A 20,951-nucleotide genomic window follows, 5' to 3' on the forward strand; every position below is an offset into this window, starting at 1 on the left:
GCATTGTGCACTCGCCAAAAGGCAGCAAGAAGGTCTGGTAGGGTAAAGAGCGATCAGGAAAAAAAGATCCCAGTTAAAAAAAAAAAAAAATCCCCACACCTAGAACAGGAAAAAAGATCCCAGTTAAAAAAAAAAAATCCCCACACCTAGAACAGCCCTTCTTCATCTCTACTTGAGCGTTCTCTAAACAGCTTGCATTTTACATATACACCCAGATGAGACTGTCTCTGTGGGTTCAATCATCAGAGAAAGTTGAAGTGTATCGCCTGTGATGTCAAAGGAAGACGACTCTTCTGGCCAGATTTTCTTGCCCAGGTAACATGTTCTCCACCAGGAGTTTTGTTTCCCTAAGGCAACAGTCTGACAGCAAAGGGAAGTATCTGCATAACATTTATATTTCTCTCATATAAGCTACTCTTGTACTGGTGAAATCAGTCATCGCGAACCTTCAGCAAAGAGCTCGTAGCCATCCCACATGCCCTCCTCTCAAAGCTTTCTGCTAATCAGGAGTCCAACAAAACCACACAGCAAAACACAGCTTCTCAACACCAACATCAGCTCAGCAGGATTCTCAAGAGCGCTTCTTTGGGCAAACTCTTCTGCAGTGCCCGCTGAGCCCAAGTAATAACTGTGCAATCACCACGTGCCCCACATGAGGTTTTGTCCTGACTTTACTTCTAGAGAGGAAAGGGAGGTGGTGGTGGTGTCAGTCCCCCAATTAATTCAGCTTTAGGCTTCCAAGATGAGAGTGAATCAGTGAGAGGCCAATTAGGAGGCTGCACGCGACAAGAACGCTTGCTGCTTATATCTGAGCAGCTAAGTCTCAGCATCCAGCCTGACCAGCTTGGCTGGGCCGGAGGTAAAAGGCTCCATTATCCATCCCCTGAGGTTTACAGTTCCTTCAGATGAAGCGAGTGGCTGTTCACCATGCAGATTTCTAGTAAGAGAATCTGGAGAAAGCTCTTCCTGTTGTTTAGACAGATTGTGCCTTTTTATTTAATTTTATGCAATAAGTCATCTGATAACAACATGCTATCAATGAAAAAGAATGAGACTAGAAGATGGCCTCCTGCTTTGAAAATAAACATCTTGGCTGCACCAAGTCTTTTTACTAGCAGCAGGAGCCGATTATGCAGTCACTGTTCAACTCCATTGGCTTTATCTCAATTAATGAATACTGGGCGAGTTAGGCACATATATCAGCCTCTTCTGCAAAATGATTTAAGTCTCTCCTTCTCCAGGAAACCTGCATTAAGGCTCTTTGCCCCCCATTCCCCCCTCCTTTTTTTAATGCAGCGCATTTTATCTACAAAACAAGGACATCTCCTCTCCAGCTAAAAACATGACAATAATAATGCACTTAATCAGATTATTCTCAGCTCCATTAATTCTATTTAGATTTGCAAACAGCAATTAATACACAAACAGGAATATTAACATACTAGTTGTCCAGTATCCAACACGGTTATTTTTCTGTGAAAACTGCTATAACCACCACCAAAAAAAAGCATTGCAAATACGCAAACCTAGATGACTCAGTCCTAGTCTGAATGTCAGAGCATAGAGCTGGGAATATTACAACACATTATATTTAAAAACACCTAGAAGTAGTGATTAAAGGGAAAAACTGACCCAGCGCTACAAAGCTGCTTAAGATATCTTGTTGGTTCTTATATCCTTAAAAGTAGATGGCAGCACCTAGCCCGGTATGCCATACCCCAGCACTGGGCAAAAGCAGACACCTAGGCAAGACTGAAAACGCAAGTGCCCTCTCAGCCCAACTTCAGCTCAAGTGATTCCCAAGGTAAATGTGATTCCTACATATATGGTAACTCCCAAAGGATTCTTCTTCCATGGACTACCTGAGGCCCTCCATCCATTCACACCCTCTCTTAGTCATCTCTTTTCTGAACTGAAAAATCCACGGTCGGATACACTCTGGTGAAACTAGCTGGAGCAATCTTAAAGTGTTTCTGCCTTATCTGTCTATATTGCTGTTAACGTCGGAGAGCATCACCCACAAAGCAGAGGCAGCAAACCAGAGAGTGTGAAGAGTCCGTGCACGAGAACTGGGAGCCTTCAAACAGGGCAGCTTCCTCCAAAAGAACAGCATCGGTGCTGGCTCCTAGCTGCCTACGCCTGTCTCCTCAAGCTCGATGCTCTTGTATAAATGGCTCAACTGATCACAAAGCAGCTGCTGCAAGTTACAGCCAAGCATATTAAGGGATACCAACACTTATTTCAGACTTTTAAAGATGTTTCTAAGGAGCCATTATTGGGATTAAAGTTTCATTGAGCAGTGCCACACTGCAGTCCTCATGCTGTGATTTTCCTTCCTGCTCAGGTGCACAGGACGGTCCCAACATCGGGGACCAAGAGCTATTTCTGTAGCTTCCTGATCATAAACTATGACACAGCAGTGAAAATCCACATGGGAAGGCAGAACATTCGATCATATCCCAACCAGCTGCCTAGTGCGATGGGAGGCTCAGAAGTTAGACTGATTTCCTTCTGAAAAACAGAAAAGGCGCTCACGAACGCTCAACGGCTGCCTAACAGCAGGGAGCTGACACACCAGCAACCCACGGAAGGGGCCACCCTTCCAACTCAAGCCTGTGACAACACCTGCTCTTCCTCCTCTTCAGCATTTCACTTAGACCCATTCACTGTTATTTATGGAGCCTTAACAACTGTTATAACTGACAGTGCTGCCAGAACAGAGCCTGATTTCACCCAGGGGAGCTGACTGTCCCTGCCGGGGGAAGCAGGAGGAGGGACGGGAATGTCAGTCCTGCACTCACCGTTAGCGTCCAAATGAATGATACTGATTAATGAAAAACTGCAGAGGCCAAGCAGACAAGGGCAACTGAAATGGAGAAGTAGCACAAAGGGGCATTTCTTCAGTTTCCCAGGGTTGACCTAATTGTTACCAAACATGCTCCAGAGCTGATTTGGGTTGCCAAATTATTACAAGCACACAGCTGGCATTAGCATCAGATATTTCCCCTTGGCCCCACTGACCCATTTGCCTCCTTGAACAACTAGGAGGCTAGCTTGGTACCTAAAGCCACATCTTCATCACCTTCACAGCCAAGAGAGGATTTTCATCTTGTGTCGTGTTAAACACTCATTCTCTTCCCTTATTGCATTTCTTCGTTACAAAGACTCTTCTGTATTGAGCTGCCTGGCTCTATCCTCTCCTTCCCGGGAAATCAATAAATAAGGCATTCCAAAAATAAGCTGTAGGGTGGTAATATCAACCTGTACCTACTCTTTTATACCACGTTCTGCCTCCAGACATAAACATTTCTTATTGCTTCCAATCCCTGCATCCTCAGCCATAGCCACATACCTAATTCCCTATCAGTTGCACAGTAAGAGGCAGCATTTGGCTAAGCGCACGGCCATACACTAGACCTTCTGTGCACAAGGCAAAGATTCTCTGATTCTGCTAAATAAGAACCAGGAAAAACACAAGTGACTCTTCTTGCAAATCAGTGTCATTGCTTATTTGTGTTTTATCATACACAGAACTATACAGAGGAACTATTGGGGGAGAGAAGGTAGGAGAAAAGAAAAGTTAACTTTGTTACCTAAGCAGCAAACTCAGTCCTGAAAAATACTTTTCCTTTTTAGCACTTGTGGTATCTCTGCTGGCAGGCACCCAACCACTTTTTTGTTAAGCCACAGTTCTGAACCGCTTTTGCCCCCCCGGAGGTCCAAACTGGAGGCACCCCTCATCTCACCAACCACTTCAGTCTAAATTAGGAGCAACAAACCCCAAATCCATCAGTGCTTCAGCTGGATGCCAGTGTGATGCAGGCAAATTGCTTTAAATGGAACAGGGTAAACAAAGCAGTCAAAATACTGCATTTATAATAGAAAGGGAAATTCATACTTCTCTTTGTGGCTGTTTCCATACATTTGCCCTTTAAATTAGCTTTAAAGAGACTCCTAATTTATAGCCACCTTTAAGAGAAAAAATTATATATATTTGCTGATAACAGATATAAAAATAAGTATTCTGCATTCAGGAGTACAGACCCAAGAGCAAGGTTTAAAAAAATGACAGCTCAAACTGCACACTGCTATTGCCACTGTTCTGTCACTTAGAGAGGAGAACAAGATTCAAGAGTGCTACGTTTAAAGCAAAGTAATCCAGGGACTTCTGTTGTTCCATCTTATCACTTATTTCCACCTGAAGGCTCTTCTGACAAAAAAAAAGTGTACATGTGCACTTCTGACTGGAGAATAAATGCTTCTTTGGGAAGAACATTGGTTTTCCAGACCTCCACACACATATGCTTTTCCCACTGTATGCAAGCTCCCCTGTTCTGTCTTAAATTCTCAGCCACTGCCATGCTCCTGTGTGACAGCTGGAGCCACAGTACCCCGTGCCAAAGCCAGTCCCAGCACTTACCAGCACTGAGCACTGCATTCTCTTCAACCACTTTGGAGATATAAGCATCGGGGTTAATACAGAAGTCACTGGAGCCCTAGATAGATGAAAGACAAAAAGGAAAAGGAATATCAAAGAACACCATATCAAAGAGCAGTTGAGCCAGGTTAACATCAGGGAACCCTCTACTATAGGGGTGTTTCAGATGCTGAAGTCTCTCATCGTCATCCCCACTAGCGCTGCTTTACACAACCGCAGCAGTACTAGCTAGCGTGCCACACCACGGAGGAAGGAGGAGCTCTGTACTTTTCATAGATGCAAATTCCTAGGACAGCTACTTAGAACAAGATGCGCTATAAAACAGGCACAGCGTAACATTAATCTTGTGTCTGATAAACCTGCAGCAAAGGGTGAATGGGACCTGGATCAGAGCCACTTACCACAGCGACAGCCAGCTCCAGACCCAAGGATCCCCAGCTGACAATCAGGGCAAACACCCCAAGCAAGCACACCCTGTGGGAGACAGACAGATGGCAGATGTAGAAACTCTCATTTCAAGCAGATCCTTTCACAAGATGTGTTATTTGGAGTGCAAAGCAATTACCAAACCCAAGAAATTATCAACCGCTATATCTTAAGATAAACCAACCCATTTTATATGTCATGGACAGCAGCAACCGGAGAAGTTTACGTCCAGCAGTTGGTTCACACGTTACCTGGCCCTGGGGCTGCAGGGGAAGGAAGAAGAGGGTGGAAGCAAAGTCTTACCCTGCTTCTAGCAGGGAAGCCAAAGGCACAAAGACAAAGGGGTGGCTGTAGGGAAGGCAGATTGAGAGATGGATAACTACAATCCCATCACTTCAACTATTCCCATTCTGGACTTTACTTTCCCAGTCCAAAGATATTCAAAGAAAAAATATGCTGTATCAAAAAAACCCCACAAAACATACTGAACCAAAATTGGACAAATCCCTCCTATTTCTAGAATAAATCAGGTTGTCAGGTGTAAGCACTGCACGGCTACAGACGGTGGGAGGGAACATCAGCCCCTGTTAGGACACCTGACTTTGGTTCCAAGCTGCGTGCATCTGAACAGCACCTAAGCATCCCACATAGCCCCAGGAGAGACAGTCACCTGCAGGCAAACAGTTCAGAGCAACAGTTTAGGTGCCTACCACTGCCATGCGAGGCCACCTCTGCACAGATTTAGAAGTTTTGTTCTGATAGCTGGAGCTCATTACCGACAGAAATAGTGGGAAGTGTCCGCTATCAAGCGGACACAAGGCAGAGGGATGACAGAGCAGTAGTCTCAGTGACATTCAGCTAGCACACACCGGTGGAAAAGGCTTTTGCACTTCCCCAGCCAGCACATTAGCTCTTCACCTTTGCTGTCAGTATGAGTACTAGAGATATGTAGGCAAAAGTGCTCCTCAAGTCCCTCAGGTATGGGGATGCAGACTAATGAGCAGTTTTGTTTTATGTATCCCTGTCTTCAAAGTAAAGGGACACTGGCTTGCTCTCTCGGGGATGCTTTTTCCTTCAGGCTTTGAACACAAGTACGTTCCTCCCGCCCACCCCTTGAAGAAAACAAAAGAAAAACCTGTTCATAACCAAGATATTCTTTATTCAAACCTACTCCAAGCATCTCTGAGGAAGGGACATACCTCTTTTCTGCTACATTTGTCTCATTGAAGACTAGAGCTTTAAAAAAAAAATAAGCCTGTGGGCCTACAATTAAAAAAAAAAAAAAAAAATCCCTCCCTCAGTTTGCCAACTTATTTTAATCCTGAGTAATCCCCATTCTCTGAATGGATCTGTGGCTCATCTTGCAGAAGTAATGGAGCTTCACCAGACCGACCTCTGTGCGGCACTCTGGAATAAGATGGCTGAAGACTTTATTATGCTTTTTCCAAATGGATGCAAAAATTATCGGCCATGGATCAGCAAGGTTCTGTGGTTTTATGACATAAGGACAACATTGCTTGGTGCCTCTAGCTGAGCATAGTAATCAGTTCAATAAGACACATTTGTTGTTTTACTTTAAATGAAGATGACTGGGTCAGTAACTGATTGCTTGGCTAAAAGACTAAAACTGGCATTTCACCATCTTGCTTGGCTGTGATACACTTGCTTCTTTATGCCATGTGCTCCCTTTGGGGAATGCCTTAATATGAACTTCAGGGAATGAGATTCTAATTTAAACCCTGGGTTTACCATCTGTGCACACACTTGGACTTTTGTCTGTATAACCTGCCAGGTATGAAGTCATCTGGCAAATAATAAATCTGAATACGCATTCCAATTATTAATGGCATCACCATGTACCAGGATAAACTCTTGGCCATGTCAGTTGTCAAACTGTCACTGTGCTTATGATACCGGTATCTTTGCCAAATATGCCAAGCTAAACCAAACTACAGGAAAGGGAGAGGAACATTTTTTTTCTTGTAATGGGGCCTGAGCATGGCAGCATTTGCAGTGGTTTTTAGAAATAGACATGCATTAATATTGCAGTACCATGGCAACAAGACTCCTCCTCATAACTGTACAAACCATTGTTTGTTCTCAGTTTAACATTTCTTCAGGTGTGACAGCCAAAGGTAAACAAGAGCAGATCGTGACACAAAAGGCATGCTACCAGGTTGTGTAGACACATGCAATGCTTATAATTGATTAACAAATGCCTTCATAACTGTAGAGAATTAAAGGGAGATTTTTTTAAAGCCTGTAAATTTAAGGGAGGATGTTCACATTACTCTCTCCCAGCAAACAGAGGCTAGTAACGCTACCCAGCGAAAGGCAGACCGCCCAGATGGAGTTCCTTGTCTTTGATGCAAAAGCAACGGACACCAGTACCATTGCATTTTATAGCTCAAGAACCTTCCTGTGAACATCCCTCATGTAGCCCTAATCCTATCCACAGAGCTACACTCTACAAAGTCTCTCTATATCGAGAGGCAAATTTAAGCTGTTCAGTCTCAGAAGTCCTTGAAATCGACTGACAAGAGTCTAGAGGTTTAAACTAGCAGGCACTTGCATTCAGCTGACCTTCCTTTATGCACTGCGCCTGGGTCGGGACTTACCCCATAAGAATGGCCCTGGAGTTTCTAATGAGCCCAAAGAGCACCAGCAAACAAATCAGGACATGGAACAGGAGCAGGCCCAGGTATCCCAGCCACCTGCGGCAAAAAAAAAACCAAACCCAACACATAGTCTGCAAAGGAAAACTGGTGTATAAAAGGCACAGATCAAGAAGCTAGTGTGACTCGTGGGAAAAACGTAACCCTTCTTTTCTTCAAGTAAAAGCCACCACTAATGATTAATCTCCAGAGAGCTCTGGATATTTGCTGGGTCTGGAGTCGAGGCAGGTAAAAGCATTTACACAACATGCACAGAATACACAGTTGTTGAGAACACAACTGGACACCATCACGTGAAGAACAGGCTTTGCAGCTTCTTGAACTTCCTAGACATTTGTTAGAAAATGCTTCAGTTATTCCACATGTGTGGACAGAGGTTTTCTTTTGTGGAATACATTGGATGCAGTCTTTTATTGAAGAAGTTTAATAAAAAGGAATGTTAGAGTATTGTGTTAACGTATGGAACTAGTTCAGTTTTCCACTCTATTTAGTTAACGTGTCACACAACTACAATGCACTTATTAGGACACAAGAGTAGCTATCTCTGTAGCTGTTTTCTTCCCCAGTGTTAGAACACAAGCTATAGACTTTGTACATTGAGAATAAGTTTCCCTTCAGCTGGTGGTAAACATAGTTAAGAAAAAAGTTGTTGCCATGCATTTTGATTTAAACTGAATGCAATTTTGCCGTAAGAAACAAATCCGCTGGATGCACCATGAACACCTGCAGTAATATATACAGCCTTTGGCTCAGCCACCCAGAACATGCACATCACTGCTGCAAAACAGGCCAAACCAGATGCTACAGCCACTACACTACAGCATGCTACACACCTGTACCAGTCATAGAGGTCAATCTGAATTGCCAGCTCCTCCAGAGACAGCTCTTCATTCTTCCAAAAGGGGATCTCGGTTGTTTGCCTGACCAGATCATCCAAGAGACCTTGCAGTTTCTGGATAACATGCAGGTAGTCTGTCTGCTTTGTGAACATCTCCTCCAGGATGAGCAAGTTCGGTTCCACTGTTTGGTTCAGGGCCACTGCGGTATCTAGTACCTATAGTATGGCAAAGAAAAAAAAATAAAAATAATTAAAGGACAGGAAGTCAAGGAAGTAAAAGAGGATTCATCCTTACTAGCAAGTTACGGACAGCTTCCAGATTACCAGTTCTCTGTCTTAAGAGGCTCAGAATGCTTACCCTTCAAAAGCAACTTATAAGCATCTATAAAGTAGATACTTTGCAAGTAGTCCAGTGATGGCATCCCAGCTGAGCCTTTAAACACATGTACACATTTTGCAGCCATCAGGGTTGCAGAATGATGCCATGAAATTAGAGGTAGCACAGCAACAACTGATTGTACTAAATTGATACATTTTACTAAGAGACTTGTCTGCTTTGGCCTGCCTCCTCTTCCGGGTGTGGAAGAGAGCTGATCAGAAGCTGTTTTTAAACCTAGAAAAGAGAAGACTTCATTTAACAAGCTGTGTTTGCTTTGGTATTTTTAGAAAAGCTGAAGAAAGCACTACTCCATTAATGGAAATTTTAGCACATCTCCAAGCCCAGAGACTAACAAAAAAGAGGAAGAGATACAGGCACAAGCCACATTCAAGAGAAGAGGTGCTGAGCAAGTCTGCTCATTCCCACACTCCCCATTTGCTAACGTGTCTCCCTAGTGCCTACCCGGTCTTGGACACCTGCCACAGTGCGGTTTGCATGGCGTAGCGAGTACGTCAGCCGGTGAATGCCATCACTGGTCTCTCCATTCCCATAGAAGCCAACAGCAATTCCAGCACTGCAGAGAAAGAAAGCAAGAAAGGGTAGAGTTAAAGCTAAAAGGCAAGCTATATAACGCACGGCTTACCGCTACAGCACCCTTCATAGTCACATCAGCACTTTCCACAGAAAGGGAAGCCGTGTGCCTCCACAAAGGGTAGGCTGGGGTAGTCGTGCTCCTCAGCAACCACTAAAAAAATTCACCTGTAAACATTTGGTGGCTGTGTGGAAAACACGGGCAATTCTCTGTATAGTATCCATATGATGAACAGCAGAACACCATCCCTTCTCAATATGTGTCCTTCATTTATGGTACAATAATGAAAATCTATTAGAGAACTGTTAGAGAGTTCAGATCTAGCCATGGGCAACCAGAAATCCAGCCAGCCAAGCGGCTCTCCAGCAGCTCCCACAAGAGCTACCGTTGCTATGTCAGGAGACACATGCCTTCTCTGGATGTGAAATAACAGATTGTTTTGTTACATTTTTTAAAAGCAGGACACAAAGAGCTTGCATTGACTACTTGCCCACGGTGGTGGTTCCTCTAGATCTATTATCCCTGCCCTCTTCTCTACACTGTGAAATATCTATGAACATCATCTATCTTGATTTATCTTCCCATTAGTAGCATTTGTGTCGCACTGCTTTAGAGTACTGGGAAGGAAGGCTTAATAACTTACTGGGACAAAAGGCTTATTTATTTTTAAAGCAAGCGAATTTCAAGCTTGCAGACACAATTCAACTCCAGCTGCTTAGCAAATTACCACCTATCAGCCGATTTGCCATAACTGTCCACACGTATCAGTCTGCCCCAATTATGAAGTAAACCATATTAGCTTAGGCCTCACTTAAAGGAGGAAGATCCTATAAATGAGTTGCAACCGGGATATTATCTCATGCAAGTCTGCAATACCTCTTCTATTAAGACATTGCTGCAGAACTCACAGTTGTTCTTCCCAAGCCCATTTTTTCCTAATAATGGAGGAGGAAAGAACTTGTGAAGGGGTCACACAACTAAACTCAGGGCAAACAAACATTACCAAGATACCAATTTCCTATTCTCATGTCATATTTAGCTTCAGAGCACCCAGGATCTTTTCTGGGAAGGTTCTCAAGACACCAAGGTTGTGTTTGTGGGAGGAGAAAGGAAGGCGGGGGGGGGTTTGGGGGAAAGGAAGGCGGTGGTGGTTTCGGTGTAAATCTAAAGAATTTATTCTTGAAACATTTAGTGTCTTCACAACAACTTTGTGCTTGGGTTACAGCACTGCCCTCACAGAGTTGGTTTGAAGGAGGAATAAAAGAGGAAGGAAACAAGCCAAACAACAGCTCTCAGAACAAGTAAGCGTAGCGCCTTTGTTTAACAGGAAGGGTCACTAAAGGACGTTAGGCATTCTTCACCACCATCACCACCCGGCTGGGAAATGAACCCAAGCAGGCAGGCCAGAGTGGGCTTTGTCTAGATAACAGACCCTTGCACAGATTTGCTCTGGCACCCACATCAATCTGCAGCCCAAACGACTGTTTCTGCTCTTGCTCCCCTCCTGCAGGAAGACAGCATCCGTCCCTCCTTTCCTGGGCTCATCCACTTCAGAAAGAGTGAGCAGAACAATGTAGTTCACCTGGTTGCATTTCTACTTTCTCCTCATACATACAAGAAATGGAAGCAAAGATCACACACTGGAAGAGGATCCACTATGAAAATCTGTGTCATCCTCATGCTTTTTCCAACAATTGAATCTCCATAAATTATAGAGAGCTTGGCCCATAAAAGCCTCAGCTGAAGAGTCTTCCAGGGACAGTAGGCAGCCTACATTATATACACAAAGAGAGGCAGCAGGTATGTAACTCTTAATATTTAGTGTTAATACAAGAAACCAGCCTCTTTCTTCATGAACACCATTCCTCAAACGCTTTCCTAATGCAAATGATGCTGATAATTAAAGAGAGAAAAGCCCTCTGCATTCCTCCCTGGTTGCAGCTCTTACCAAAGTTTGATAATGCATGTCTAGGATGCACAGGGGTGGAGGGGATAAAAAAAAAGACACACACGCACCCCTCCCCCTGAACTAGAGAGATTACAGACCTAGAACTATGCCCAGGACAAGGCAACTCAGCATCCCATTGCGGCAATTACAAACCTCTGGCTTAAATTTCCCCTTGTCTTATCAGAGCAAACAAATTCAGACAGACCCTTTCACTCTCCTGAGCAGCAGAAAACTTAAACAGTTCTTTCTACTATAGACACCAAATAAATTCCAGAACATTCTTGACATTCAATATGCATATCTGACCCCTTTAATTGGTGAGCGATTTTTATTCAGCTTGTTACAGCTACTAGAAGCCTATTCTTTCAGCAAAGGCTTGGTAAGTGCCCAAAACCTGCGGCTTGGCTCTCAGTATTCCCAGCACAGTAGCACTGTTTTGGTGGAAAAGACTCAGAAACAGCACTCTGAAGTAGCAGCAGTCATCTTGTCCTTAAGGATGCAGCACAGCTAGGTATATTAGCCAGTTTACTCAAAGGTACCATTTATGAAGCGCTAGCAACTACAGGCAAGTGACTTGAAACTCATCACTCTGAGGCAGAACCAGCCCAGCAGCCATCCTCGTAGGCTTCCTACCCAGCCCTGCATGAACCACAGCTTCAGCTGCCCTTAACCCTCTAGGCACAGTCACTGCTCCTGAAAGAAAACACTAGAGCAACAGGAACTGGGATAAAAGCCATTTAATTCAAGGAACAATTCCTCTAGACATGCATATCACACATTCATTGGAAACTACACATAAAGCATTAATTATTCCATTACTGCCCAGCAAAAGCCAGCTCTGCATTCACACCCTGTGCTAGCAAGAGCCACTTACACAGCCATTCCTTCTCCTAGGAGCAAGCTGTACAGTTTTGTGGCAGTTCCCCCTTCTATCCTGCTAGAGAGGGAAGGAAACCATCCCCGAAGGCCAGAAGCCCAGGCTGGGGGCAGCTGCCCGGACCCACGCTGTGACTGAGGAGGGGGCAGAGCTGAAGGGCAGGCAGCGGGGGAACTGCCAGTGGGGCAAGAGGAGAGAACCACTGCTGTTTAGTTTTCTGTTTGCATTTGGCTTCATCTAAATCCAACAGTTGTTTCAAATCCCTGCCTACACACACTGGTATAAGTTGCTATTGTTTAAAGCAGATTTAGGGATTTGCAGTAGTTTTTAACTACCTTTTATTTTATTAAAGGGAAACAGAGGGGCTCCTTCTATTTAAGTGCATTCTTTTAAAGTAAAAATAGATCAACTCCTCTTAACCCAACAGCGTACGTCCTTGAGGTCAGGATAAATCACATGGCTTCTTGCACAAACCTCGGGGTGCTCAGCAGCCTAAGACACAGCAGATCCATCTACCGGTACAGGATGACAAAACCATTGCCCAATGGGGAAGCCTGCGTTTCTGTCACGCAGTGTGGATAGAAGAACAGCATTCCTCAATGACACAGCTTTTTTCCACCCTAGCACCCTCTGGAAGATACTCCAACGCATTTTCAATGCTTCTATAGAAAAGTCATCTCCACTTCTGCTATTCTTGCTTCTGTCGCACTCCCCTCCCTAGCGCGCACACGCACACCTCTCTCCTCCTGAATCCACACCGTCCCATCCTCAGTTCTTCCTCCCAAACTTACCTCTGTCAGTCTCCTGTCACTTCCACTAACCCCACCTCTCCCTTGCCTTCCTTCCCACTAATATTTTTGAATAAAAATCTAACTAACTAACTAAATCTACCAAGCTCTTACAGGCCATTTAAAAAGTTGCTCCTGCTGCGCACACCTCTCTCCTCCTGAATCCACACCGTCCCATCCTCAGTTCTTCCTCCCAAACTTACCTCTGTCAGTCTCCTGTCACTTCCACTAACCCCACCTCTCCCTTGCCTTCCTTCCCACTAATATTTTTGAATAAAAATCTAACTAACTAACTAAATCTACCAAGCTCTTACAGGCCATTTAAAAAGTTGCTCCTGCTGTTCAATACTGCATTTAAAAAGCCACTTGGCTACTCAGTCATTTTGGTAAGTTTTAGGAAACCCACTTATGTTTAAGTCAAGAAAACACTGCACTCCTGAGATTAACATTATCATGACCGGTGCTCACCCACAGAAACACACCAGAGAGAGACAGTACGCTATACCAGCTCTTCAAAGAGTTATATGACATGAGACAGAAAAGCAGCACGCCATGCTTTCTGTGTACTCCTACAGATACAACAGTATGATGTAAGGTACGACAGGTTGCGTACACACACTTCAGTATCACTTTTCAGCAAGACTCAATAAATTCAAGTCTGGACAACAGCTTTCCTGCTGTCTGTATGCAAGAGTCACATGGGCTTAGGACATCCCCTGATAAAGAACCAGAAAAGAAAAATCAAGTGTAATTCCAAATTAGCTTGCAATGCAACCTGCAAAATAACATTTTCTGGATTATGCAAGGTATACATGAACAGCAGAGTGTTTATCTGATACATAGAACATACACATGCCTTCTGGTGGATAGATCCTCCTGTTGTAGTACCCACGCACTCACAGTGAAAACCCCTCTGGGTACCCAGTCACCAGTCTGAAAAGATGAACACTAGCCATTCACATCACATCCTTAGAAATGAATAATCTAACTACACCAAGTCATCTTTAATTACAGGAACTTCATAAGGAGAACCCTTTTTAGACTTCATGTTCTCAGGAGGAATGTTAATTTGTCTGTCTAATTACCACCTTGCACTTTCGCACCAAGGGAAAGCGCTATTACTGGCACTTGAGAAAGCAAGTTTTCACCATCTATTTGTACCAATTTCTTTCAGGTATCCTCTCCATGAAGTTTCCTACCCACCTTCGGATCTGAGCTCCCTTCTGGAAGAGTTAGGGTCACCTAACTGGTGGATGAGATGATTTATAAAACAACTCCCCATACACAGAAACTGATCAAAATTGGTAAGGGCTAGAAATGATCTAAGTATTCAAGGAATAATCTACGCAAATCATTCCTGCAGCTTTGTGGCTAGAGCAACTGGAAAGACTCATTAGAGAGACATTTTGTTGGAGAGCTCCTGCTAACCAGTTATGCCTTCCTGCTGGCTCAGCATCTCCCTTTTGCTCAGCAGGAAACATCGAGTCATTAGGAAACAGTGATCCATAGTACTCAGCAGGATTCACAGTACAAACAGCCCTCTGGGATTAAGTACTACCTAGATAAGCATCTAATAGGCATGGCTGGACTTAACCAGAGTTAACTAGTTCTCAACTAGGAAGACAATAGTCCACTTCATGGTACTCGGACAGACCAGACCAGCTGCTGTTTGGAACATCTCGCTGCTTCAGCATCCAAGCTACTTCTTTCCCCTTGCGTACCACGGTGCAAACTGCCTCCCAGGTCAGCCTACTGTCAGACAGACATTCAGAATAGCCTTATTCCCCATCACTCTGAAATGTAACAGCATCTGCCAGTCTGGCACTTCTGTTACATGTAACGCACAGCTAGGATAGGATATATCCAGTGGACTAATCTTTAGCTGTTGGTATCTAACTGGGACTTGCTGCTAGCACAGATTAGATTCCTTGCTTGTCAGAAGCCATATCTGCATTCCCAGCCAGACGCTGAGCAGAGAGTGCCAAGAGGCACCGGTTCTATGCACTGTCGCATCCAGCTGCTCTAAGAGGGGCAGAAAACCGATCTCGGCTTTGCAGGAGAGCAGCAGCACTTGGACAGCACCTTCACTCGCCACGGATGGTACCAACCTGCTATCGCTCAAGCGCGTGAACTTCACAGTGGAAATTTAAAAGAAGTCAAGAAAAATATTCATCCAATATCACTGTAGATTCTGGTAGAATCTTAGTTTTAAGGATACTCCTGCATTTAATACTTGCAAAAACAAATGGTACACCAAGGATGAGAACCAATGGTTCAGATTTTGAGGAAGCCTAAGCAGTTTTCCAGCTTGCAGACTTGACTAGGAGTCGCATCAAGTTTACCAGAATTTATATGCTGAACTTCCAACTTTAAGTTGTGTCACGCACGCTCTGGGAGACATGCAGAATACCTCCTTCTCACCCTTTCTACAGTTAAAAACAAACACAACTACCACACTCTGCAGCAGCTGTCTTGGACACACATGCTGCATAACAATAGCTTACAAGAGCCTGTAGCAGCAGCACAACTATAAATAGCATCAGCTAGAGCTTCTGTAAGAAAGGGTTAGGACCACAGCACTTTCAGTGGATTAGAATGGATGCAGCTGAAGCTCTTGAGATCACTAAAAAGAAAGGTGAATGAGGCTGAGATTTCTTCTTTGCAAGTTATTCTCTGGTTTGCCTTTCCATTCCAGGCACCTATTTGCAGTCAGCAAAGCACAGAAGAGCTCCCTGCAAAGACGGCAATATTGGCTGGTGCACTAGCTCTCCTCCTCAACACTGAGCCCTTGTCTCTACAGGTAAATCCATCCCCAGCTGCTAAACTCACAACATAATGTCTGCTCTGCCATGTTTGTTCCAGTACTTCAGGGGTTTTCTATTCTCTTAAGTATGTGCCTTGAAAGAGCAAACACACAAATGCATTAGTAGCACAACCTAGCCCTTGAACAGCTAAGCCTGGCCTTCAAGGAACATGCTCACCTCCAAAATGGCTTTAAACTAAAGGGGGGTAGATTTAGACTAGATATAAGGAAGAAATGTTTTATGCTGAGGATGGTGAAACACTGGCACAGGTTGCCCAGAGAGGCGGTGGATGCCCCATCCCTGGAAACATTCCAGGTCAGGTTGGACGGGGCTCTGAGCAACCTGATCCAGTTGAAGCTGTCCCTGCCCACGGCAGGGGGGTTGGACTAGATGACCTTTAGAGGTCCCTTCCACCAAAAAGTAGTCTATGATTCTATGATTCTAAAAAGATCACATACCAGATCCACCACCTATTAGCAGGTTAATACAAAAAGCGAATCATCTCATTGTTATCTCCTTTCTGAATAGGGGACTGCTCCCAGACCTGCCAGCTCTGCGGAGGGGCAACTAAGACCACCTGGAGTCTTGGGCAAGGGCAGATGATGCCTGGAATCAGCAAGAAACACAGTGCTCAATCTCAGGGCACACGTCCATAGAGCTCAGAGTATTCATTCCGCCCAGGTCAAAACAAACTAAGTTGAAGGCTCCTTCCAGAAGTTTGCAAACATGTACCTGCTTTCAGATGCCCCATCATTAACTTTGTAGGAAATGGGATCCTCATCTGTGTTGACTTACAAAAAAAAAACCCCAACCCAGAAAACAAACAAAATGTAAATTCTCTCCTTTTAACTTTTTCTGCACATGTTCTCCACTAGTTACTTAGTTTTTCTTGTTTTTCAGAAACCCTTCTTTTCACCTCACCTCCAAAAACTTCTGTTGCTCAGTCATAACACGAAACATTGCTGACACTAGCACCATTACTAGCAAACCTTGGAGATGGCACATTAGTACAGATAATGAAATGCGGCAGTGTCTTACACAGGCTGCAAAATCTAAATGTCCACTCCAGTCAAATACCAATACTTCCAAACCCAAAAGAATCATCTGTGCCTCTTTCTTCCTAATCTGCTCTCCCATGTAGTCATTCTTTTTGGACACCAGATTCTAAGAAATCTCCGTCTAGACTTAGTAAATATTTCAACTGTATCCATTCTATTTAAGCGATAAGCTCCCGAGGACACAGTGTCCTTCATTTACCACTTGCAAAGTATCAAAGAGCAGGACATCAGCTATTCCTTTTCACATTGCTCAAACCATTAGGCAGTTCAGCAAGTGGTAGAAAGGAAGAAAATACATTACAGATATTTGAAACATACATATACCAAGTGGAAGGAGGGATTACTGCCAACTAACTACAGACACAGCGTACCAAGTATGAAAATGCACGCACAGGATACACCACCCCAAATAACAGGGAAGATCCCTTTCAGGCATCGACCGTACCTGCACACCAGGGTTGCGATGATGACGCACCATGCCGTACAGCAGCAGTCAGCATTTAGATGTTCTTCGCTCTTCCGATGGCGGCAACACAGCCAAAACGAGTAGAACAAGAGAAAGAGCAGGTCCAGAGCGAGGCAGGAAAGAGCGATGCCACCCAACAGCAACAGGGCCTGTGGAAAACAGAGACACGCGTCACATCTGACCACGGCACGGCCGTAGCGGGGCATGTGAATCAGGGCCCAGGTGTTTGAGGGCTCTGCAATAAGACAGTGCTGAAGGCCTACCTTGAAAACAAGTTGTTTTGTGGTTTTTGTATATTTTTAAAATATAAACAGGAGGTTTTTAGCCCCGCTTTCTCCCCTCTCTGCATCCCACTCAATGAAACCACATCTGTACCTAAGCAATAAACAGCTGAGCCATTTTGTCTGTCCCAGTCTGCAAACAGCCTAAGTGAATCAGAGAGGGTTTCCTCTTTACTCCTGATCAGCAATCAGCAGATTTAAAGGAAAAAAAAAAAACTAAAAAAAATAGTTCAGCCAGCTGCCTCTATCTGTACAGTTCTTTAATCTTCATGAATAAATATGCAGGCTTATTCATTAGAAATCCAAGTGCATGAGTGGGTTTGAAAGGGGGTGGAATTTATTATACATGCGTGAGATTGATTTAAAAAAAAAAAAATGAATCCCCATGCAATGCTTCTGTTCAAGACAGACCTAGAATAAATGCTAAACCCCTCCATATACCATCCACATATATAGGTACAACAAACGTGGATGCTACAGACACACTGGCTTGAAGCCGTCACAAGCTGAATTGTGTTATACCTATTTCTAGTCAGATGTTCCTGGGAAGAAAGGGAAGCAATGAGTGTTTAATTCCATTCCAATTTCTTTTTATTCAGAAAATCCTGGGTGAAACCAAAAAATGCAAAACAATTTTGTTAAATAAAATGGAAAAAAAAAAAATTTAAAATCCACTCTAACACCAAATCCAGCCACGCTTTCCCACATGAATGAATCAAGTAAAAGGATATTATTTTATTCATAAGCTTTTTTGGATAAACCCTTGGTAAAGGTGACAAATGCCAACTTATTAGAAATGACTTAAATATCTGGAAAGGGCCTAAGTCACCTACTGCTGCCCCGATATCGGGAAGGCAGACGTGGACCTGCATCAGCAAACCTAAAACAAAGGTTTGGGTTTTTTAAATCAGTATCTCTTTTCCTTCCCATGCAGAAATTCCTTAAAGAACATTTATACGCTTCCTCCTGATTGAAACAATAACTTCCTCCTGGGTCAAAGAAATAAAACAAAGAATACTGCAATTGAAGTGAGATTCTCAACAAAACTGGTGACCTTTTCTAACAGGGTCTGGTAGTAACTTGCTCTTCGTAGGCTTTTCTTCCGCTCTGCTCCATAGGTACTCCCTGCTGAGTTATTATCCTGGCAAACTATACGAGACACACAACGTACTTTCCAGCCAAGCAAACGTCAGTGTGTACAGACTGTAGGGCCCATCAGCCATACATAACGAGCTTCATGCCAGTTAAACCTAACTGCTGCATCACAGATACTCCACATAGCCATGTGCTGTTTGCTTTCCCAGCCTTAAGAAACCCACCCAAGCCCATCAAGCGCACCGGGATGGGGGGAGCTTACAGGTGCTGCTTTCCCAAACTAAACAGCAGAAACCTGGTCCCGTTGTAGAAAGTGAACTTTGGGATCTTTAACGGAGAAGCGCGGGGGTGGAAGGGAAAAAGCCCTATCCCCCTTTCCCATGATCACGCCAGATGGTGCGCACGCTGCTTGAGTTCCTGAGCAGAAAGGGGCCTTCGAGAGGGAAGCTGCGTTCGGAGCCCCACGTTCTCCCACTTCTGAAGGCTTGCCATGTACAAGCACTCAATAGTAATTTAACTAACACATTCAGCGTACCAAAGCTCCTCGGGGATATTCTTTATTTTTTAAAAACGTCAGCCTGCTGTAATGCAAAGCTCTGCTGCACTGCTTACCTGCACTTCTTTCTTCACACCCTCAACCTTCCTGCACATGCTAAAAGGCATTACCGCTAGAAAGATGAACCCAGCTGAAAACATCCCCCCAGCAACTGTTTATCAGCAAAAAATTCACACTGCAGCTCCAGATGTAGGGGAACAGACCCCATTAAAAGGAAAAAAGGAAATACTGAAAAGAGAAAAAAATAATTAAAGAGCAGCAAGCAACCTGAAGTTCTCGACACTTAATATATGCTTTAATTTATGCATCTGGCCAAAAGGACTTGGCTGGCCGCTACACCATGATCTGTGTTTCATTTTGCAGAGAATATTTGTTTTCCATTAATGGATATGTGCCATGACAACAAGTGAAATCATTCGGCAGAGCAGTTGTTAATCTTTCTGACTGGTGATCAGTTTAGGACCCAGAGACTGGCTGGCAGTGAAAGCCTGGTCGCAACCAAAGATATGCCTGTGCCTGCTTGTCAGGATTAAATGACTATTTAAAAGAGGGGGTTGAGGCTGGATAAACCCTCAGACACCCTATCCTGCAACAATAAATCTGGGACTCGGTTATCCAAGGCCACGTTATCCTGAGTAAATGTAAAATTATGCACTGGGCCTTTTGCCACAAAAGAGCATCAATTCGTCTTCGAACATTTGCTGAGCTATCAGAACCTTTACAGCAAATGATGCATGAACTGCCCTTACAGGAAAATGGAGACAACTTGGAGGAGCAACATTTTACCACTGTGCTGACACTAATGGCAGAAGTGGAGACAGAGCAGTCCCTGAAAATGAGTGTAAATCCAAGGGGTATCAGCCAGGCTGGCAGGAGACGAAGCTACAGCGTTAGGAAGCACTTTCAAAATAAAAGTTAATAGCAGTAGACAGGGAGGTAACCACGAGCAGCATTGCTAGCTTGGAAAGGCACCATGAAACCTGAATACACTTGGTCTTGTGCAGGGCCAGTGCTCGACAGCCTGCTGCAGTGTTAATAGCCTTTAACTCCAGCATGGTTGCCAGGATTCATGGTACTTACTCTCTCAATGGGAATAAGAAGCCAAAAAAGGGGCAGAAAGTATCTAGGTCCCCATGCACGGAGAGGGGCACCATCACAATAAGAAACACAGGGCACAGCAGAAAGATCTCCTGCAAAAATACCCGGGGCTGGTTAGCTCTTCCGCATGGTGTAAGGGTACCCATAGGTGCTGATATTATACCTAAGGACATATATGTAGATCAGCCTTCAGTTAGCACAACCCTTGGTCTCCGAGACCATGCCTTATGTTACTGTGGATCAATTCAAACAATATACTTGTCTACTGGATGAAAAATTTCCATACAAGCCAGCTGGTTTCAGCTCTCAGACCACAAGTTCCAAACTGCCATCCACATTAGTTACCTGAACATATCTCTGATCACTGTGGTCCTGGAAGGCTAATTTTGGCTGCTGAAACTGCACTTAAGGGGATGTATACTCCATCCCATCCTACATACGCAGTCACAAAGAGAAGTGATCTACATAACATGAGAAAAGGTTATACAAGATACATTTGAGTATGTTTCCTTAGAAGGGAAAGCCACAAAGCATTGTAATGCAGGAGGTAAATGTTGGGTTGCATTCACCCAATGCAACTGTTGTGTCAAGGTTTAGCACTGCCTTAAGTGCTGTTTGTTCGTCACTCGACT

General features: G+C 44.0%; 1 protein-coding gene across 1 annotated transcript in view; it reads right to left on the reverse strand.

Moving 5' to 3' along the window:
* TTYH3 (tweety family member 3) overlaps window positions 1–19,328 on the reverse strand; it is a 37,264-nt gene extending 17,936 nt beyond the window's left edge. The window contains exons 1-7 of the mRNA XM_009286561.2: window positions 19,278–19,328; window positions 17,269–17,438; window positions 9,219–9,330; window positions 8,373–8,593; window positions 7,483–7,578; window positions 4,840–4,912; window positions 4,421–4,496 (exon numbers count right to left, since the gene is read on the reverse strand). Coding sequence (XP_009284836.1) covers window positions 4,421–4,496; window positions 4,840–4,912; window positions 7,483–7,578; window positions 8,373–8,593; window positions 9,219–9,330; window positions 17,269–17,438; window positions 19,278–19,328 — 799 coding nt within the window. The remainder of the gene's footprint in view (window positions 1–4,420; window positions 4,497–4,839; window positions 4,913–7,482; window positions 7,579–8,372; window positions 8,594–9,218; window positions 9,331–17,268; window positions 17,439–19,277) is intronic.
* Between the last annotated feature and the right edge of the window lie 1,623 nt (window positions 19,329–20,951).

This window comes from Aptenodytes forsteri, unplaced genomic scaffold (genome assembly GCF_000699145.1).
Source record: "Aptenodytes forsteri isolate BGI_AS27 unplaced genomic scaffold, ASM69914v1 Scaffold55, whole genome shotgun sequence".
Classification (NCBI taxonomy): Eukaryota; Metazoa; Chordata; class Aves; order Sphenisciformes; family Spheniscidae; genus Aptenodytes; species Aptenodytes forsteri.